The sequence below is a fragment of the Orcinus orca genome, chromosome 1 (assembly GCF_937001465.1).
Source record: "Orcinus orca chromosome 1, mOrcOrc1.1, whole genome shotgun sequence".
In the NCBI taxonomy this organism is placed as follows: Eukaryota; Metazoa; Chordata; class Mammalia; order Artiodactyla; family Delphinidae; genus Orcinus; species Orcinus orca.
This window is the reverse complement of record NC_064559.1, coordinates 115,784,887-115,806,018: the sequence shown is the minus strand read 5'-3', so window position 1 is coordinate 115,806,018 and position 21,132 is coordinate 115,784,887. Positions and strand designations below refer to the sequence as shown.

At 51.1% G+C, this 21,132-nt stretch overlaps 1 protein-coding gene across 2 annotated transcripts; it reads left to right on the top strand.

Annotated features, from left to right (window-relative positions):
- The first annotated feature begins 15,864 nt into the window (after positions 1 to 15,864).
- Positions 15,865 to 20,603, top strand: PROK1 (prokineticin 1). Of its 2 annotated transcripts, XM_004263285.3 has the most exons (3): positions 15,865 to 16,169; positions 18,731 to 18,856; positions 20,387 to 20,603. In XM_004263285.3, the coding sequence occupies exons 1-3, from the start codon at positions 16,098 to 16,100 to the stop codon at positions 20,504 to 20,506; spliced, it is 318 nt and encodes a 105-aa protein (XP_004263333.1). In that variant the 5' UTR covers positions 15,865 to 16,097; the 3' UTR covers positions 20,507 to 20,603. The 2 variants fall into 2 exon arrangements, 1 of the variants encoding a protein (XP_004263333.1); XR_007479335.1 differs by lacking the exons at positions 15,865 to 16,169; positions 20,387 to 20,603 and adding an exon at positions 17,429 to 17,472 and having other exon boundaries at positions 18,731 to 18,835.
- The last annotated feature ends 529 nt before the right edge of the window (positions 20,604 to 21,132 follow it).

Below are 21,132 nucleotides of genomic sequence, written 5' to 3'. Positions count from 1 at the left end.
GGGGCGTGGGAGAAAGAGGCCTACTGGAAGGGTCTGGCTTTGGTTGCTGCTACTGACTCAGTCCCGGGCCTTTCCCCGTATTTCCAGTTCATCAGCCTAATGTCCCCAGAGCCAGTCCCCACCCAGGCCTTCCTGGAAATGAAGTCATGTCAACAGACTCACAGGAGTATTTCATGGCTGCCTTTCTAAGGAGGTTATGAAGGATGTCAACATGCTCTCTCCCTGCCCTGCTGGCCCCCTGCCCTGCTGCCCTCACAGCCCCTCACTTATCTCTTTTCCCTGCTTCTCCTTTTCCTTTTTGGTGGTAAAATATACATAACATAAAATGTATCATTTTAATTATCTTTTGAATGCACAGTTCAGTGTTAAATACTCTGTTTTATCCTTGCTCTTAGCAGCCTGAATGAGAAACTCTTTCCTGGGTCAAAGGGGAGAGTCAGCTTGGATGTCCGATATCTCCCATTTAAATTAAGAGCTTCCGTTCCGTGTTACAAAGAAACGGAGGCACATTAAAAATTTTCGAGCGTATTTGAACATATATCCATCCGAATCAGGCAGCACAAAACCAAAGGTGGTTAAGAGCACACCACTGACAGGAGCTAGGGGCAAACTTTTTATAGAGAAGATGTTGAAGCAAAATGAAGGAATTACTTGCTTGGCTGTAGCTGAACAGTTGCCTGACTTGGGAAAGCTCAGTTGCTGTTTGTGATCGGTTGTCCCTAAGTGTCATTTTCTCAGTTTCGAGTACATTGATTCTGACTTAGGTTTGGGGGTGCTTAGGTAGCTACCAAGGCATCAGAACCACCCCAATCTAATGGCCTCCTTGTTTACTTACCCAATAATAGCCCATTTGATAGATGTAAATTTCCTGCTGAGCCTGTCTTTCATCAGCTGAAGGCTAATGGGAGGCCTTTTTATTTTTTCAAATAAAAAATTGAAGTGAGCTGGTCCTGATTTCAGAGTGTGCCAACCTACTCTTCCCAGCATGTATAAGGGAAGACTCAGAGCCTACAACGCCCTGAAGGCCACTGGTTTCTGTAGCGCGGGTACCGCTGGGGGAGGGGGCACTGGTCCGTGGATGTGGAGGCTTGAGGCCTCAGCTGCTTAGAGTGAGGATGGGTCTTTCGCCAGAAGCTTGAACCTGTTTGGAATGGAGCAAGGTTCCATCTGTGGATGGAGGCCCAAGCCCCCTGACGGGCAGCCCTGGTGTCAGGGTACTTTTGGCCACCAGAAATAGAAGGCACTGACTTCAAGCAACTTAACATGTGGTCAAATCAGGGATCCAGATTCTTTTCATCTTTCCGCTCTGTCATCCTCGGCACTGGATTTTTCTGAAGACTGGTTACCTTGATAGGCCGAATCCTCCAATCCCAATGACGGGAGAAACAGGCACCATGCCCCTGGGTATCATCTGGGAGAAACAAAACACTCTCCAAGCACAGACTTTACGTCCTTCTCTTTAGGCTGGTTGGGCCAACTTAAGTCCTGCATCCACCCTGGAGCCACAGTGGTTACTGGGTGAGCGACATGATGGGCTGATTTGACCTATGTATACCCAGCGCTGGTACGAGGAGTAACCGTCACTTTCCTGAGTCACAGTTTGTAAGTCACAGTTTGTAAGCTCCCTGGGGGTTGTGCTATGTGGAGAAGAGGTACACACTGAACGAAATTTGGTTTCTGTTAGGAGGAAAGATGTGGGAAATGGTCTCCTAGAGCAGTGTTTTTCAAACTATGGTTTAACCCATTGGTGGTCATGAAATCAGGTTACATTATGGCCCATAGGCCAAATTCAGCCCACCACCCATTTTTGTAAATAAAGTTTTATTGGAGCACAGCAGGGCCCATTTCTTTCCTGTCGTCTATGGCAGCTTTCCCACCACAATGGAAACCTTGAGTAGTTACAGCAGAGATTATATGGTCCTCAAAGTCTTAAAGAGTTACTAACTAGACCTTTACAGAAAAAGTTTACTGATCCCTGACTAAAGAGTTGCAACAAGCATTAAAGGATGAAACAGACTAGAGTATCAGAAAATATCAGAGTGCATTGCATGTGACAAGAATGAGTATTACTGAATGAAAGCTTTCAATTTTATATAAACATACATCCATACTTGTGGGTGCTGGGCTATAATTTATTTCTTAAGGTAGATCATAGTAAAACAGTTTGAAAAACTGCTCTAGAGCACTGATTATTTTCCTTTTTTCTTTCTTTCTTTCTTTCTTCCTTTCTTTCTTGTTTCTGTCTTTGTTTTTTTCTTTCTTTCTTCTTTTTCTCAAGGTATAATTGACATATAACATTATATTAGTTTCAAGTGTACCATGTAATGATTTGATGTTTGTATACATTGTGAAATAAAAGCACCATTCATTTTTCACATAGAAATAGCTTCTTTTTTTTTTTTTTTTTTTTTTGCGGTACGCAGGCCTCTCACTGTTGTGGCCTCTCCCGTTGCAGAGCACAGGCTCCGGACGCGCAGGCTCAGCGGCCATGGCTCACGGGCCCAGCCGCTCCGCGGCATGTGGGATCCTCCCGGACTGGGGCACGAACCCGTGTCCCCTGCATCGGCAGGCGGACTCTCAACCACTGCGCCACCAGGGAAGCCCGGAATAGCTTTTTAAGGAGGTCGGTTTGTAATAGTGCTGTCCCTTGGTTTGGGTGTCGCCTACCTACCTGAGAGGCTAGGCGATGAGAGGCTAGGGCAGATGCCTTGAGTTAACAAGAGGGGCCATGAAACCAGTTTTTGGTAGTGACCTGGGAGTGCCGGCTGAGCAGGAGTCTGGCAAGAAGAAAGCTGGCCGGCAGAGTCAGACTCAGGAGGGTCCATGCTGGGAGGCGGAGGCCCTCACTGTAGGTTCCACCACAACCCAGCCCAGCAAGTCCCCTGCCTCTTGTCAAAGTGAAGGAAGACCTCTGAGCTGCTGCTATGCTAACAGTCTGTGACTTTCAGAGGGATGTCCACCTCATTCCATGGATGGAAAACCAAGGACCAGAGGAGACCCCCCTCTGAGAACTCAGGGGCAGGATTAGGGGCTCTAGCCGCTCAGGGGCTTTCTACCCACCTTCCTCCTGACCCTGAGTTTCCTTTGGCTCAAGCTCCATCTCTACCTAGGAATTTGCTTGTGTGGACTGGACCAGATGGGAACTGTCTGGGAGTACTGATCGCCGGGCTTTCCTCTCCAGAGGACCCTGCTCTGACCCGCACAAAGGGGAGGAAATCTCTCCAGCTGCCCGGGAAAGTGGGTCTGGCCCACCACAGGTTTCCCTGTTTCTGGGCCTCTGACTGTTAGCAATTGTCTTCCTTGTCCTCCATCTCTGGGCCATCCTCTTGCTGAGCTGGGAGTAATTAGAGTGCAAGCAGGCTGAAGTCACCCAACTGTCTCCCAGACCTCCCTGCCCTGCTGTTAGCAAGGCAGCATGAGCCTGTTTATGGCTGCTGCCACTTCAAAGACATTGCTAGGCTCCCATAGACGGGTGGCTTTGACATTTATAGGGGAACCAACCAGTTCATGAACCAGAGAGATTTCTGGTGCCTGGGAGATACTCTTATGGGAAGAAGAAATCCATCCCAGATAGGAATGTTCAGAAATTTGTTGGAAATATTCAGCCAAGGGCACATACTAACCCCATGCTTCTTTTTTTTTTTTAACATCTTTATTGGAGTGTAATTGCTTTACAGTGGTGTGTTAGTTTCTGCTGTATAACAAAGTCAATCAGCTATATGTATACATATATCCCCATATCTCCTCCCTCTTGCATCTCCCTCCCACCCTCCCTAACCCACCCCTCTAGGTGGTCACAGAGTAGAGCTGATGTCCCTGTGCTATGCAGCTGCTTCCCACTAGCTATTTTACATTTGGTAGTGTACATATGTCCATGTCACTCTCTCACTTCGTCCCAGCTTACCCTTCCCCCTCAAGTTCATTCTCTACGTCTGCATCTTTATTCCTGTCCTGCCCCTAGGTTCTTCAGAACCTTTTTTTTTTTTTTTTAGATTCCATATATATGTGTTAGCATACAGTATTTCTGATGTAACCTCATGGCTAGACAGGCAGAGGGCTCTGAGCATGTCCATGGAGAGGAGGCCTCAGTAATGCCACCCAGATGAGGGGGCTCCACCTCAGCAGGTGTCCTGGGGGACTGGGCTCTCCTTTCTAGAACTGCCTCTAGGGCTTTAAGGGAATATTCAAGACCAGTTACCCAGTGGTCTTTTAACAAGTCAAAGCACAAGTCCTTTGAAAAAGTGAACTGACATGGAACCCCAGGATGTGACAGCTGAGGGTAGCTGCTCTGCGGGACAGGGTAGGGGCCCTTGGCTGGACCTCACGAGCCGTGGGAGCTCCCCCTCCCCCAGGAGAGTCCCTGAGGCACAGCGTCTGCAAACTCTTATTTTGTGGAGGATGCAGATGAAGTCTGAAGATGGTGAGTGGCAAGCTGACTTGGGTTTCCCCAGAAGCAGAGGCTGAGACAAACATGTGGTTGCTGGTGGTTTATTTGGGAGGTGATTCTAACAAATAGGAGTGAGGAGTAGGGGAAAGGAGGCAGGGAAGGAGGGAATGCTAATGAAAAATGTGTTCTCTCTGATACAGCCTGGATTCTTCCAGGGTCTTCTAGGTTGGTTGGAGCATTTATCGGCTGACTCCCATCCTCCTGGTTGAAGGCTTCCTGGGACTGGGTAGAAATTAACTCCCTGTACTTGCAGGCTGAGCTCCTGCAGGGCAGAGAAGATGTTGGGGTCTCAGATGGGAAGAAGTGGCCTTCCGGAGACCGACCCTGTCAGCACAGGTAAATCTGAGCTCGTGTGGAACTTTCCATCTCAGCTGACCCTGAAATCAGAGACAAGCCCAGGGGATGTGACATCCGTCATGAGGCCCCAACAGAGCCTGCTATGAGGGACTTGTCCAAGGTCAAGAAAATCAGTGAGCTGGGCCTAGGAGCAGGGCTCACCAAGCAAGAATAACAGGAGGTTTCTGTGTATGTAACTGACTGTGCACCATCGGACACAGACATAAAACCACAGACACATCTCTCTCCCTGTCTCATACACACACTCAGACATTTGACCCTTAGCATTCGCAAGGACTATGGAAATGAACAAAGACCAAAGGAGGAAAGCAGAGACTATTTATTCTGAGCTTACTATTGCAAGGGAGTCAGCCACCAGCCTTGGGTTTTGGCAGGGACACAAAGGCAGGCAGAAGAGTGGGAAAGCTCTATAGTGGGAAAAAGAAGGCTTCAGGTGTGCCCTGTTTGGAGACCGCTGGCTGAGGGAAGCTGTAGGTGAGCCGACAGGGGGCATCCTGTGTGATTGGCTAGGGGAGTATATTTGACTTTCTCTGGTTGGTCAAAAATTAGGGAAGCTGTTCGTTATTAATCCAGTCCTGGGCATCTGGAGCTGATTGTTTATGCAGGTTATCGTTGGGCTTCTTGGACTATTGCTAGAGACAGCAAGCACGCTTCCTACAAGCCTGACTTCTAACCGGCTTCCTGGGCCAGTTACTCTAGCTAAGGGGTGAGTTCCTGGGCTGGTGGCTTCAGATATTGGGGGTCAGAGTTCTCTTTTTATATATGGTCTGGCCACTGCCCATTTGTATATTCAGTCTCTTAGGATCTTAAAAGCTACCAAAGGCAAGAATTGTCTCTGCCTCTCTCCCAGACAGTAAGCAGCCGTGTTCCTGGAACCGTGTTCCTGTTTTGAACACATCTGGAAACAAGAGGCTCCCTGCCTCTGTGCAGCTCATATCTCTACCTGCTGGAATCGTCTTCCTTGTCCTGGGCTCAAACCTTCTCCCAGTAACTTCCACACTGTCATCCCGCTTTTCGCCCCCTGAAGCAACGCAGAGCGAGCTTCAGCCACCTTCCTTCTAGCAGCCTTTCTCCTACGTAAGAGGCCGTGTAGCATGGTGGTCGGGAGTAGGCGTTTAAAGTCAGACTGGGGGTCAGATTCCAGCCCTGTGACTTGCCATCTGTTTGACTTGGATAATTACCAAGCTTCCATTTTCTCAGCTATGAAGTGGGTAATGGTACCTCCTCAGGACTGTGGTAAGCATTAAATCAGGTGATACTGTAGACGGCTCAGTAATGGAGTGCTACTGAGGTCGCCTTCCTGCCTGCTTTTCCAGGCTAAGCATCTAAAGCCCCCTCACCTCTCCCTCACTTGGTTGCTTGGTTGCCATTTCAAGACCTCCCCTAAAACAGCCCACATACCCCCTCTGGCTACAAATGGGCCTGTGGTGAGATGGGCAGCCAGCGCAGGTTCTGGGACTCTGCCACCTAGGGCTAGAGGGTCTGGAAGCTGAGGGGTGAGGGTGGTGGGAGAAGGGATAACTCATGGACTGTCTGGGGAGACAGGTGGTCAGGAGATTGGCAGGCTGCACTTCTGGGTGGGATCCAAGGACTGTAAGGCAGGTGGGGTAGGAAACTGTCCTGCCCATCATCTAACCTTCAAACTCAACTCGGATCCCCACAGTTTGGGAACACAGTCTAAGAGACAAGGGCCCCCAGGCATTCTCCCTAAGTCCAGACCGTGGAGCAAGCCTCTGGGCTCAAGGCCCCTTGCTGTCCTGTCCCTCTTGTGCCCCAGAGTCCCTCGAATATGAACCTCCATGGAGCAGGGAAAGGGCTGGACTGGACAGCAATAAACCCGGCTTTGTGGGTGGGTGGGAGAGCCCCAGAGTGGGACAGGGGAGGGGCCGTGGGATGGAATAATGTGGTGGGGCTGGGAGAAGACAGTGGAGTTTATTGATCTCCTCTGTGTCCCTTCTTCAGTCCTTACTGGCTGATCTGCCAGCCTGGCAGTTCCCAAGTGAGCCCGCATCCTGGGTCTGATGCTGGCCAGGCACTGAGGCGGAACAAGCACGGCTTATGATGGGCGGGCATGGCCGCCTCCTTTCCAGGCTTCTGCCAAAGCAACACGGAAGGGTCCCAACCCCAAGACCTGAGAAGATGGTCACGTTACTGTCATTTTCGACTTTAGACCTAAATGGTGGGGGTTCCCTCTGGGCTGAGGACCGATGTCCCACTTCTGGGAAAGACATCACAGTTGGCAAGTGTGTTAGCACGCCCTCTCCCTTTGGGCATCTCAAAAACATGGGAGGGGAGGAGTGAGGGAATCCTGGCTAATGTAAGTGGCAGAGCCAGGATCCAAAACCAGGCTTCTTCGTTCTACACCTCCTTCTCTTCTTCCTCTGCCATAGCTGGATGGAGAGTTTGGGCTCTGCTGCTGTCTTGTGATGTGGCTTCAGGAGATTACATAACCCTTCTGAGCTGAGCTCCTTCTCTGTGGAGTGAGGAGGTAGGGAGACACTAAGTTGCCTTGGGACTCAGACTTGAGAGTGAAAATGCCAAGGGGTACCTACAGTGGATGCTGGCGAGAGTGGAACGAAAGGCCTCTCCTTCCCATAGCTGGCTTCTCCTGGACGCCGTCGGCCAGCCTGGGCCTATCGTAACTCTGGGCAGTGACACCAGTGTCCTTACAATGCCTGGGACTTTAAGCTCCTATGTAGACCCTGAGGAATCGTGATGGAGGAGTTTAGTCAAAATAATCAGATGCCACCGGGCCCTCAGATTTCCATGAGGAAAAAAGTGTTCCTTTTTCTTAGAAGAGGTTACGAAATAAACAAACAGGGGCTTCCCTGGTGGCGCAGTGGTTAGGAATCCGCCTGCCAATGCAGGGGACACGGGTTCAAGCCCTGGTCTGGGAAGATCCCACATGCGGCGGAGCAGTTAAGCCTGTGCACCACAACTACTGAGCCTGCGCTCTGGAGCCCGCGAGCCACAACTACTGAAGCCCACATGCAGCAACCACTGAAGCCTGTGAGCCTGGAGCCCGTGCTCCACAACAAGAGAAGCCACCGCAATGAGAGGGCCGCACACTGCAATGAAGAGTAGCCCCTGCTCACTGCAACTGGAGAAAGCCCGCTTGCAGCAGTGAAGACCCAACCCAGCCAAAAATAAATAAATAAGATAAATAAATTTTAAAAAAAGAAAAAGAAATAAACAAACAAACATAAGCTGTAAATTCCTGGGGTGTCTTCAAGAAGCCAAGATGAATGAGAACTAGTCATCCTGCCTGACCCCTGAGCGGTGAAGCTGGTGGACTATCTGTTTATTTCTGGTCCCCTGGGTTCACTTGCTCTGGACCGTCTGAGAAGCCTGTTCACTACCCGAGGTGAGGGCAGAGCAATGTCTCTATTCAAACGTGCTCTTCAGAGAGGCCATCTCTGTGGCGATTGCTTGTAGAGGAAATGGGGTGTTTTGATGTGCTGTCGGGTGGCCAGAACCTGGCCATGTGTGTCCCCATTCCAGGAGCAACCCTGATGGGACCCCCGCTGGAAGAGATGAGGAACAGAAAGAGATGGATAGCCTTTGCGTGAGTGTCTGTGCTAGTTTCCTACGGCTGCCTAAAAAGTTGCCCCAAACCTGATGGCTTAAAACAACAGGAATGTATTCTCTCACAGTTCTGGAGGCCAGAAGTCTGAAATCAAGGTGTTGGCAGGGCCATTTGCCCTCCTAGGCTCTGGGGGAGAATCTTCCCTTGCCTCTTCTAGCTGCTGGTAGCTCTTAGCATTCCTTGGCTTGTGATAGCATAACTCCATCTTCACATGGCCTTCTCCTCTTTTCTCCCTAATAAGGACACTTGCCATTGGACTTAGGACTCACTGGGTAACCCAGGATGATCTCATGTCAAGATCCTCTACTTAATTACATTTGCAAAAACGCTTTTTCCAAATAAGGTCACATTCACAGGTTGGAGTGGGATGAGGTCATGTCTTTTGGGGGCCACCTTTCAACCTGCAATAGTGTCTAAGCACTCTGCCCGGTTGTGTCATGTATTTTTCACAATGCACCTGGGAGGAGGGTATCATTCTCATTTTTCAGAAGAGAAAACTGAGGTTCAGAGAGGTGTGATAACTTGTGCAAGTTTATACCCATCAGTAAGTGGCTGGACTGGGATGGAAACCTAGGGCTTAGGCACCCAGACAAGAAGGAAGGAGACCAGCATGTGGAAGGTATGGAGGAACCAAGCAGATTGGCCCAAGGAGGAGCTGTGAGCGGTTTTGTGTTGCTGGAAAGGGGAATGTGTGAGGGTGGGGGTGATGGAGATGAAGCTGGAGGGGGAGCAGGGCTGGGCCATTCACACCCTTGGCTGCCGGCCAGAGGAGTTTGGGCTTGATCCTGAGGTTGGTGAGGACTCCTTGGAGAACTTTGAATCTCCGAGAGTGAAGACCAGATCTCTGGGCTGTATGGAAGATGGGTAAGCCTGGAAGGAGGGGGCCAGTCAGGAAGATGTTAGGAGATGCTGGTGGTGAAGACGGAAATGGTGGTAGAGTCTGAGGTCCAGGGGAGGGCTGAGTGACAGGATGACATGACTGATGAAAGCAGGGAAATTCAGGAATCTAGGAAACTCCCAGGTTGGGCCACTGAGTGTGTTGCGGTGTCACTATTGGAGAAGGGAACACAGCAGGAAGGATGGGGCGGCGGGCACCCATGCTTTGTAGCTGCGCAAGAGCTTTGAACATCTTCCCGGTGTTCAGTTATGAGTTGATTACTTCCCAGGGTCCTTGCAGAAGGGCACGTGTGGGACCTGCGCCCTGTAACCAGCCCACGTGTGCCTTCCCTTCTGTAGGAACGAAGCAGCAGGAAGAAAGTGGCTCTGCGTGGGGCCTGGATGTCAGCCGATCTACCCCGGGGGAGACACTTTCCTTGTTAGCCGATTCTGTTGTGTGGTTCTGGGCACTGCTCCTGGATGTGAAGCTCCATCCTGTTTCTCCAGACCCCAAGCCATTCAGTGAACTACTTACTAATCTTTATTAATTCCCTTTTGCTTAAGCCAGCGGACTGATTCTGTTATTTGCAACTAAGAACCCTGAGCAATATGAGTGGGTTTAGGCGTGAGAGTGATAAAGGATGCTGGAGGAAGGGGCATGTGAAAGTGAGGTGCCCGGCTATCAGCGTGTGACATCCAATGGGCTGCTGGCTAGACAGGCAGGAGCTGGGGTGGTCGGGGTGGAGAAAAGTCGGGGGTCATCAGAACGTAGGTGGCTGTGAAGCTCCCTTGGGTGCGGGTGGAGGGACAGGGGGCTAGTGGGAGTGCAGCCCCAGGGCATCTCTGGAGGAGATTGAGAAGGATGGGGGGACCTGGAGAAAACGATGTCATGAAAAGTAAGAGAAGGATTTAAAGAAAGAGTAGGTGCCTGTGTCAACACCTGCAAGTGCGCCAGATGTGGATTGAAAATAGCTCTTTGTATTTGGCTTTTTTTTTTGCTTTTTATTATTTTAATTTAAGTTTTTTTCTTTCTTTTCTTTTTTTTTGGCCGTGTGGTATGCAGGATCTTAGTTCCCTGACCAAGGATCAAACCCGCACCCCCTGGATTGGGAGTGCAGAGTCTTAACCGCTGGACCACTGGCAAAGTCCCTGTTTATTTTTTTAAAACAATATTTTATTGAATTAATTAATTTATTTTGGCCACACCTCATGGCTTGTGGGATCTTAGATCCCCAACCAGGGATTGAACCTGGGCCCTCGGCAGTGAACATGGAGTCTTAACCACTGGACCACCAGGGAATTCCCTATTTTTTATCTTTTAATTAAAAAATTTTATTGAAGTATAGTTGACTTAACAATATGGTGTTAATTTCCGCTGTGTATTTGGCATTTAGAGGACAAGGGCAGCTTAGAGGAAGTGGTTTCACTGGTGGGGTAGGAAGAGAAGTGAGGCTGGAGAGGCTGAGGAGGGGAAAGGAGGAGAGGAAGGTGGTCTATCTACCTAGAAGCTCACTGTGTGGGGAAGGAGAGGAACAAGGTGCAAGCTGAAGGAGAGAGCAGGGCCGCGTTCAAGGGTAAGTTCAAGGGCAGCGGCTGTGAGCGAGAGTTTGTGACGTGGACAGTGTCAGGGTGACCGCGGGTGACGGGTCCAGGTTGTGGGGTGTTTCTTCTTAGGTACTTGATAGTCTCTGATACATTGTAATAATGTCTTCCATTTAACTACGTCTTCCAGTTGTAGAATAAAGAGGTCTCGTGATCAGTCATTGGAACCTCAGTTAGACAGTTGGGATAGAAGTAACTTGGTGGGGACTCAAGATTCAAGGACTGATGGGAACCTGGTCCTTGGTTTTAAAAATCCAGCGAGTTCTGAAGATGAGGTAGATGGAATACAAGTTGTTTGTGGGTTAGGGAGACTCAGGGGCCTAGGATGGAATCTACCTGGATCCGGATCAGGAGCCAGTTCACCTTGTGACCCCTTCTTGTGGGAACAGCCGCTAACAGCATTAGTCCTGTTGTTCTGTGTGACCCCAGGCACTGCACTCTGCCTGCTCTAATTGGCCGCTTCAGCTGCTTCTGCTTCTTTTTGACAACTTTTCCCCCGAATGTGTCCAGCCTAAGGTCCTAGCTAAGTTTGGCTAGCCTGAACTTATGACCCTGTACCTCACTGAACCTAGTCACTTCTCTAAGTCTCCTCACTCTGCTTCAGGAGTTTTTAGGTATTTTTGTACTATGGGCAGCTTGGAAGCCCGTGACTCCCACTTAGAATAGTGTTATAAAATGTATAAAATAAAATATGTAGGATTAGAAAGAATTATATTGACTATATAAATATATTTAAATATATATATTTATATATATTTATATTATATATAAATATATTTATATATATTATATATATTTATATATAAATATATTTATATATAAATATATTTTTATATATTATATATTATATATATTTATATATAAATATATTTATATTGAATATATAAATATTTATATTAAAAACAAATCTGTGATGTGGTAATATATATGCTTCTTTATTAACGTATTGAATAACGCAGTCTAGACTAACAGCTACCACGATTTCAATGTCATGATGAGCAGAGATATTTTGAGCTATGTGCAACAATAGCCACATGGCATTAAAAGATCTGTGATTTCTCTTGGTGACAAGAACACAGGTACTATTAATACTTCTGTGTGTGTGGCCTACGGTTAGAAGAGAAGAAAGTGTTACAACTCAGTTAGCAGTTAGTGATAATAGGATGCAATTATTTTTTCTACCCAAGTTCATGGATCCTCTGAATTCTGTTCGTCAACTGCTTGGGGAGCTGTGACCACAGGTTAAAAACTTCTGGCCTGGATGCTCCAGTTTCCATTGTTTGATCGCTTATTTCTTTTTTTGGCCACACTGCGTGGCTTGCGGGATCCTAGTTCCCCAACCAGGGATGGAACCCGTGCCCCCTGCCGTGGAAGCGTGGAGTCCTAACCACTGGACCAGCAGCGAAGTCCCTGATTGCTTATTTCTTTCTTCAGTGAGTCAGAGTCAGCTCTTATTTAATCTTTAACTACTAACGAACCACTGATAAAGTGATCACATGTGTCACTCTCAGGCAGGAGCAGTACGGCCCCTGGACATGTACTCGCTTTCTAGTTTGCAGAGCCATGGCCTCATGGTAGAGCTGGAAAGGGCCTCGGACCCTCTAGGAGCCAAACTTATCCCATGTAGGAGGGTGAGCGACCTCAGGGACTGTGCCAGGTCAGGGCTACCTGGGCCTGCACCTCCATCCCAGGGCTTTCCCACGCCATAGGCTTTTCCTATGCCCGAGCGAGTGAGTGGCCCTTGCTCACCACACACACACACACACACACACACACACACGGTTGTATAAACAGTCCCGCAAAATGGTGACACTGGCACCACAGCACTAATGCAGAGAAGCAGGGGCCTGGCCCAGACACGAGGCAGCTCTCTCCTACAAATGCCCACCCGCCTCACTCCCTCTGGCCATGGAGGAGGTGGGAAAGGTTTGCCCAGCACATCTTCTCCCCAGCTTTCCTCTCCCTCAAGGGAGGCAAGTACAGCGTCAACACTTGTCACCATTTTCCCGCTTTCACCACTGTCTTCACCTCTGATCTCCTGCTACGGTCTCCGGTTCCTGCCGGCTTAGCTCAGGGCCCTTCTCTCCTTCCCACTCTCCTTTTCTGCACTACACCTGTCAGCCAAAAAGTAACCCTCATCTGGCTAACACATGTCAAGGATACTGTTGAAATCCACCTGGCAGAGGACAGGAGAGCTCTCGGTTCCAGAGGGAAATTAGACCCGACGGCCGTGAGCTCCTGGCCCTGACTTGTGGAAAGCTCTCTGTGAAAGTCTGCTTACATGAGTTATTGGGCCCAAAACTCCAAAGCTCCCTGGAGTCTCCTCTGGGGTTTCCACCAAGTCACTGCCTATCCCTCGCCTTCCTCTAATTAAACTGGCTTTTCCTCAAGCACCAGTATTCGAGAGAAATAAAGTGCTTTCAATCAATTTTATTGGTCCTGTTTGCAGCGGTATTTCTTGTTACCATTCTTCATGCCATTGTGTGGGATAATTAGTTTGCGGGGGTTGTGGGGAGCGAGGGAGGGGGTGAGAATGGGAGGGGAGGGCGGAATGGGGGTGCTAGCCTGAGAATCGCTGTCATCTAACGTTGTGTCTTGGGATGTGACCTGTGTGAGGCAGGCAGTCTGTGTAGGGCGTCCTGAGCGTGCAGGGCTGCCTCTGTGCCCCCTCCCAGCGCCCGGCACCATGCCGCCTTCTCCCTCGGTAAGTTGCTGGCAGGTGGTGGTGTCTTGGTTCTCCTGTCGTGTGCCTGGCTCAGTGCCATGGTGTACGGATGGGCTGTAGACACTTGTCATTTTGATTCTCACCTTGCAGGAAAATTTCATATGAAGGCAGACAGGCCTATCTTTTTACAATAGAAATTGCCAATAGTTGAAAATGCTGCTGTGTGCCAAGCGTTGTGCTGAGAAATTCACAAGCATCATCTCGCTTAACTCTCCAAAAGCAGCCAGAGAGATCCTTCAAAGTGTAAATCACATCCTGCCCCTCCTCTGCTCCAGACACTCCAAGGGCACCCGTCACACTTGTTGTCAGGCCCCTACCATGTCCTACAAGGCTGGTATGGCATGACCCCTGGCTCCTGCTTCAACAGCATCCCCTCCTCTCCCTTCTCCAGTTCACCACACTCCTTACTGCTCCCGGAACTGGCCAAGAAGGGCCTGCCACAGGGCCTTTGCACCGCTTCTTCCCCTCAGGCTCTGCCCAGCTAACTTCTTCACTTCATCAGTCTTCTCAAGTGTCTCTTTGGAGAGACCCTCACGCCATCTAAAGCACCACCCGTGTCACGCTCTGTCGTCTTCCCTGCCTTCCTTTTTTTTTTTTTTTTTGCGGTACGCAGGCCTCTCCCGTTGCGGAGCACAGGCTCCGGACGCGCAGGCTCAGCGGCCATGGCTCACGGGCCCAGCCGCTCCACGGCATGTGGGATCTTCCCAGACCGGGGCACGAACCCGTGTCCCCTGCATCAGCAGGCGGACTCTCAACCACTGCGCCACCAGGGAAGCCCCCCCCTTTTTTTTTAGCATCTTTATTGGAGTATAATTGCTTTACAATGTTGTGTTAGTTTCTGTTATATAACAAAGCCTGCCTTCCTTTTTAACAGCACTCCACAAACCTAGCCATGTTATTACAAATCTATTCGTTTATTTGTCTATTACCTGTCTCCCCCACATGAGGGCAGGGACCTTGTTTTGTTCACTGCTCTATTTCCAGCACCAAGAACGGTGCCTTCAATATAGTAGTTGTGAAGAAATATATAGTCAACGAATAAATAATGGACGAATACTCACAAAACCCCATGATGTAAGTGCTACTCTTAACTCCATGTTATAGATGAGAAAACTGAGGCTTAGAGAGATTCTCGCTATTCTCGGGGTCATAAAACTAATGACCCTGGAATAAGAAGTCAACGCCCCAGTCTGTCTCCGGGGTCTTATCTGAGCTGCTGTGCTGGGTCCTCTCTCTTTGCACTCATAAATGCCTGTCAGCGTGTCTATGTGGGAGCCCTATTCCCCTGAGACACTCCAAGAAAAAAGTGTTTGGTGGATGAATCTGTTTAGGAAATAACTACAAGTTGCATTTCTCTGCGTGGTTTTTCAAATGCTTGTTAGCACATGAAAGGCTCTGAAAAATCCTTCAGTAAAAAAGCTAGTTGAACTGTGTAATCAGTGTTTCCCAGAGCTTCAACTGTGGAAATCTTACGTTTATGTATTTCTGTGCATAACACCTATTAGCATATTGGGGGACGTAACTTGGGTGCCAATGGCTTTTATCACTGTGGAGAGAAGCGGCGATTGTCTGGTAAAGGGTCCTGGGAGCTCTCCGGGTCGGCTGGCATGGGGAGATCTGGGCTAGGTGCTTCCCCACACAGCAGGAGGGGCCGTGCCCAGAGTCACCTTCCCCAGGACTGGTGTCTGCATCCACGGTGTTTGTTCGCCCTTGGATAAGGCCACTCTCATGCCCAACGCATAAAACAGGAAGGCGCGTGGCTCCTGGTACCTTTTAGCTGCAGCCCAGCCCAAGCACGCTTTTCCACAGGGACCTGTGGCCTGGCTCATCTTCTGCCCTCTGGTTCCTGAGCCTCCTAGAGGGCGATTCCTTGTGAGTTTTTCAGGAACATCAACCCCAAAAACCTGGCCTTGTTTTCTCACTGTCTCATGTCTCCCCGTTGGAATTTTAACCTTCTAGGGTACCAGGGACACTGCCTTCCCACTGTGTCCTCTCAGCCCCCAGCTCGTGCTGAGCGGACAGTTAAGTGCCCAGATTGTTCTTGTTGGCTTGCGTGTGAGGGAATGATCCTGAGTGTCTGTCGCATGGTTTGGCGCAGGGAAGAGTAAATGGCGATGCTGTAAATCCCTCGATTTATTGCCAAAGCCCTCCCCACCCCGCCCCAAGCAGAATAGAAGGATGTCCCAGAGGCAGAGAGCACTGTGGGGTGCGATGCACGGAGCCGACTGGATCTCTGCGTTCTGAGAGTCAGAGCAACTGTCACTGCCGCCGATGGTTCATTTATTGGTTTTGGTGGTGATTTGATGTCATTAGGGATTCAGGTCTCATCTCCATCTCTGAGATCATCTGAATAACAGTGTGAAGAGGAAGAGAACAGAGGAGACAGGCATCCACGGGCAGCCTGGATCGGACGGTATAAATCTCTGGGGAGAGCCTGGCCTTCCCAGCTGGCGGGCTTGAGGCTGAGCGGGGCCGGCAGTGTTTGCCATCACCCCAAAGTGACCATGAGAGGTACCACGCGAGTCTCAGTCATGCTCCTCCTCGTGACTGTGTCCAACTGTGCCGTGATCACAGGGGTAAGTCGTCCAATATTCTCTACTCCCTGGGTTTTGGGAGGACGTCAGGGTCTGCATGGTTTGGAAGCCAGGAACCGAACAGGAGGCAAACCAAGGGCGTGGGGAGCCAGCCACCAGGCAGCACTTCCGAGAGGCATTTCACAGAATTTTCACATTAGTTAGACCTCGCTCTGCTAAAGGGGATCTGCTTTTGAGAAACTGTGTAAATCAAATTCTGCTCTCAGTGCCTTAGGAGAGCATCGCAAATCCTGAAGTTTGGAACTTTGGTCAAAAGAAGATTCCTATTGTGTAATAATGACTTCTTTTAGAATGTGGATTAGCACCCCCTAATCTATCTTTTGTGTAAACTTTGGTTTTCATGTATGGTCTAGACCACATGTCAAGTGTAATTTACGTAGCAAGTTGACTTAAAGGCTGTGACCTCATTTAGCTTCTATTGGGTACGTTTAATCTCTGCTTTCTCTACTCTTAAAGAAAGCCTGTCCTGAAACTCTTTCTTTCCCTTATGGTTTATGTGTTTTCACTCGGTGCCCAGGTCTGATAAGAATAAGGGCGACGCCAACACCTGGCTGAGTGACCCAGAAGCAAGTGTCGGATAACAAGTAGAAATCCGGTCCCACTCTGGGCACACCCGGGCGGGCACATCATAGGATTCGAGACACCCCAACTGTGGTTCTCTCTCAGAAGTTTGGCTTCACCTGGACCTACCCTCACACGGGCACATGTTGTGTGACAGTGGTGGGACAATTCTTACCAAAACAGAAAGTAATGGCTTACCTGAGGGTTTTCCAGATAAAAGCCACCAGAAAAAAAAGAAAAGAGGGACATTCACTTTTGTTTCAACTTCCTCTAACTCTTTACACAGAGAATGGAAATGTAGAGAAAGGCCAAACCATTCCTGGAATTGGATTAAGTTTAATGTTCACAGAAAGGGAGATTTCTTCCTTCTCCCTTTTAGAGGAAAAAGACTGAGTTTCAAAGAAGAACAAGTATCAAAGGCAAGCCAAAGCTTTGGAGACCCAGAGCATAAATACAACTGTCAGGGCAGAATTGTACCTAATGAATGTAAACCACCAAAGGCTGTCTTCCTATTGTGTAGCTTGGAGATCAGGAGGGTAAGAGCAGAGGATAGAAGCCGTGGTTACCCCGCCGAGAGGGACGGGTGCAGCGGGTTGACCCTGAGTCTGGCCCGGGATGGGGGAGTGGAGGGGCGTGGGAGGCAGGTCTGAGAGATGAGGCAATATCTTCCTAGTAAAGGCTCCAGTTTGACACTTTGCAAAGCACAGAAGGAGAGGAAGCTGCGGTAAGAGGACACACATGACAGACCTGACCACAGGTAGTTAGAACTGTTCCCTCTGTGCTCCGGGCCTTGCTGCTGCCCTGAGTCTGACCCTCAGGAAGAGGCTGGGTTCTACCAACCCCGCACTCCCCTGCTCCCAGGACTGTGACCATCCCAAATGCAGGCCTGGGGGGGCCCTCTTCCCAGAGGGCGACAGCGATGCCCCACCTCTCTGGGGGAAGAGTCAGGTGGGGTCTACTCGGCCCTAACCCTGAGCTTTCAGGGACCGGCTGGTGTGTGGGAAGTACCCTCACTAGGCTGGAGACCGGCGTGGCGAGGTGACTGCCACCTACACCTCCTCTGCGTGACGAGCAGCCCCGGCATCTCCCACCTTCCTCCTGGGGCCGAGCACATTGCGGGTCTTATAGTTCCTGCCTTGCCCCACAGGCAGCCAGAGGGCCCTCCGTGGCCTTGTGTTGGTAAATAAGAGCCCAAACCCCGCTCCCAATTTTGGTTCAGAAAAGCCGCAAAGCTTCTCTGGAAGTGGAAAGCCTGGGTGCTTCTCCAGTGTGGCCTCCTGTGAGTCTGGAGCCGTTCCGTTCTGTCTTTCCCAATCCAGGCTTTTGTTTAAAGCGGGCTTGTGTGGCTTTACAGACGGCAACTTCCAGGTCACTTAGCCCCTGCTCTGGGAGCCCAGCCCAGAGGGGTCCATCCCTCTCTGGGGGCCAGGCAGGCCAGCAGAGAAGCCCCAGGGGAAACACCTGTCAAGGGGTGCTGGACCCTCAGATGAGGCTGGGCTTCTAGTGAGGACCGAGGGGGACACCACGGGCAGGGGAGGCACCAACCCTGAGTGCTGCCAGGTGAGGGCTGGAGAGTCCACATCCACAGAAACTCAGCACTGACCCCCTGGGGTGCAGGCCATTGGGGCCCTCCCCCGTCTAAGGATTTGAATTAATTCAATCCCACCAGCGTCCACGGAGCATCTCCTGTGCTAGAAAACCTCCACCTCCTAAGCTCTAGTCCCTCAGAAGAGGACAGCCTCCCTGCCGAGTGACCTCGAAGGAGTTGGGGGCTCCTCCGATCCAGCTCTGCTGCCCAGCTGAGCCCCGAGCATCCTGCCGAGAGAGGCACTGGGGCAGCATGGCCCTAGGTGTCCCGGGAGGCCGCAGCCTGCGTGCTGTTCCCAGCACCTCTCTCAAGGGCTTTTAGATGTGCGTTGCCTCTGGTTTCTCTGGGATGGGCCCAATGGGCACTAACGACCCCTTTGTCTTCCACCCCGCAGGCCTGCGAGCGGGACGTCCAGTGCGGGGCGGGCACCTGCTGCGCAGTCAGCCTGTGGCTGCGTGGGCTGTGGGTGTGCACCCCGCTGGGGTGGGAAGGAGAGGAGTGCTACCCCGGCAGCCACAAGGTACTGCTCACACTTGCTCAGGGCACAAGGCCACGAGCCAGAGCCGGCACTGGACTGCAGTGTTCTGACTCCAGTCTAGGAATATCTCACTGCCTCCTTGCTTCGGGGGTGGCCTGGGTTACAGTGGGGTCCCAATCACACAGCCTGTTAGACCTGGGGGCTGGGACCCCAGCTCATTTGCTGAAGGGTCCTGGGCGTCAGTCACCTCATGCATACAACGAGGGGAGTAGACTGACACGTCTGATGTTTGTTGCTGATCTGATGAATTCCAGCTCTGAGAGGCTCCTGAATGCCCTTTGCTGCACGGCATCCTTCCCTCAAGAACACGACATGGGAAGACTGTAAAATGGGCTCCCAGCCAGGGCCTGGGGTGGGGGAGGGGCAGGGTGAGGCTGGCCAGGCCCCTGCTGCACACACTTTAAGGAGGTTCACCCTTCTGTGCCCCAGGTGCCCAGCGCCTGCCTTGCTCCCTCAGGAGCTCCCAGCCCAGAGGGCACAGAAAGGCCACAAGGCCTTTGCTTCTGAACGTGAGGTGGATGCAGCAGCAACTGTGGGCTTGTACACCCTTCCCGGGGCTTCCTGTGCTCCAGGACGCCCTTCAAGCCCCTCTGGGGAGCACACCTGCACCCAGGAGCATCCTCCGGCTGTGGTCCTCTCTGGCAGGGCCTGCCTGGGAGTGAGGAGGTGGGGGGAGACAGACGGGACAGAGTACAGTCCTCGTGGTCCTGGGGTGTGTCAGGGGGTTCAGCCGCAGATCTCTATTCCCAAAGCAGGCAGCAGAGGTGATACAAGCTAATGCGGAGTGCTTGCTATGTGCCACCCTTCGTATTAAGTGCTCTTTGCAGTTTAAACCTCTTTAGGTGTATAGTGTAAACCCCTTTACAACCATAGGTGGTCGCCTCTATTATTAATCCATTTTACAGACAATAAATTGAGGCACAGAGAAGCTAAATAACTTGTCAGTTGCCACACAGCTGGGAAGTGGCAGACCTAGGACTGGAGCCCAGGCTGCCTGACTACCTATGCTCTGACCCTCTCCTATTCATCCCCTTTGAGGAAAGCTCAGTGGTTTCGCCCTCCTCTGGGTGTGAATCACCCGGCAGGGACCACGTTCTGTGTAGCTGCATCCCCGGCACCCAACACGGGATGGAGAGTATAACGGGTGAGCTATAAGTGATAGTCAGTTACGGATGTAGGTGTGAGTTTGTGAGTGGTCACGTGTGCTGGGTCAGCGAGGGGCCCCGGGTGGGCAATGTGAGGGCCTGTGGGGTTTTAGGGCTGTGGCTGTTCACAGTGTGTCACAGCCAGATTGCCTGCGTTCAAATCCTGGCTCCTCCACACGTTGGCTGTGTGATTTTGGCATGTTGCTTAGCCACTCTGTGCCTCAGTTTCCTCCTCTGTAAAACTATTTTTGTTGTGCTGGGATGGTGGCAGTGAGACATTGGCCAGGGCTGGGCCGGCCAGAGGCTCCTGCCCTGGGGGCCCATCTCCCTTTGGTGAAGGTGCCACCCTCTTCTCTTCTCTCCCCAGGTCCGTTTCTTCAGAAAACGCCAGCACCACACCTGCCCCTGCCTGCCCAGCCTGCTGTGCTCCAGAGGCCGGGATGGCAGGTACCGCTGCTCCACTGACTTGAAGAACGTCAACTTGTAGGAGCTTGTCTGGTCTCCCGACACCCACCGGGCCTCTTCCTGAGCACAGGCTGGGGTGGTCTCTCTTGGACTTTTATTTCTGCCCTGTGGCCCAATCCTGCAACCCACTGCTGTCGCATCCCCACTTCCCGCACTGCCTACCTACCCCCCTCCTCCCTAGCGCACCCAGGTGCACCCACGAGACACGCGCCACAGGGTGACCTGCAGGGTCCAGGCTGGTGGCTGTGGTCCTGGGAGTAGTCTGTGTGCACTGCTCAGGCTGCCTGCGGGGCTGCTAGTAGCAGGAACATATTCCTTCCTCATGTCTCCGTCTGCCTGCCCTGCCTCTCTCCGTCCTGCACGTACTCCTCTGCCTGAGTCGGTGAGCTCGAGGAAGGCGTGGGGAGCCAGGAGGTCAGTCGCCCTCCAGACGGCTTCTATGGGGCCAGCCTGTGGCCTGCGGCCTGCCCCCCGGGCCAGAACTGTGGGCCTCCAAGGCCCCTCGTAGCGCAAGTTACGTTACCCAGCAATGCCCCCAGTCCCACCGCCTCCCCATGAAACGCAGACGGTGGTGGTTCAGTCTAAACGAGCTGTTGACATTTTAGGTGGCAATGAGGGAGTTACCTTCGACAGCTCCTTCCAAGGGTC

Excerpts from the sequence above, each read along its gene's own strand:
- PROK1 (XM_004263285.3), top strand. The coding sequence starts at position 16,098 with ATGAGAGGTACCACGCGAGTCTCAGTCATGCTCCTCCTCGTGACTGTG. Across the intron at positions 16,170-18,730 it reads ACTGTGCCGTGATCACAGGG|GCCTGCGAGCGGGACGTCCA; the intron begins GTAAGTCGTCCA and ends TCCACCCCGCAG. Across the intron at positions 18,857-20,386 it reads GCTACCCCGGCAGCCACAAG|GTCCGTTTCTTCAGAAAACG; the intron begins GTACTGCTCACA and ends TTCTCTCCCCAG.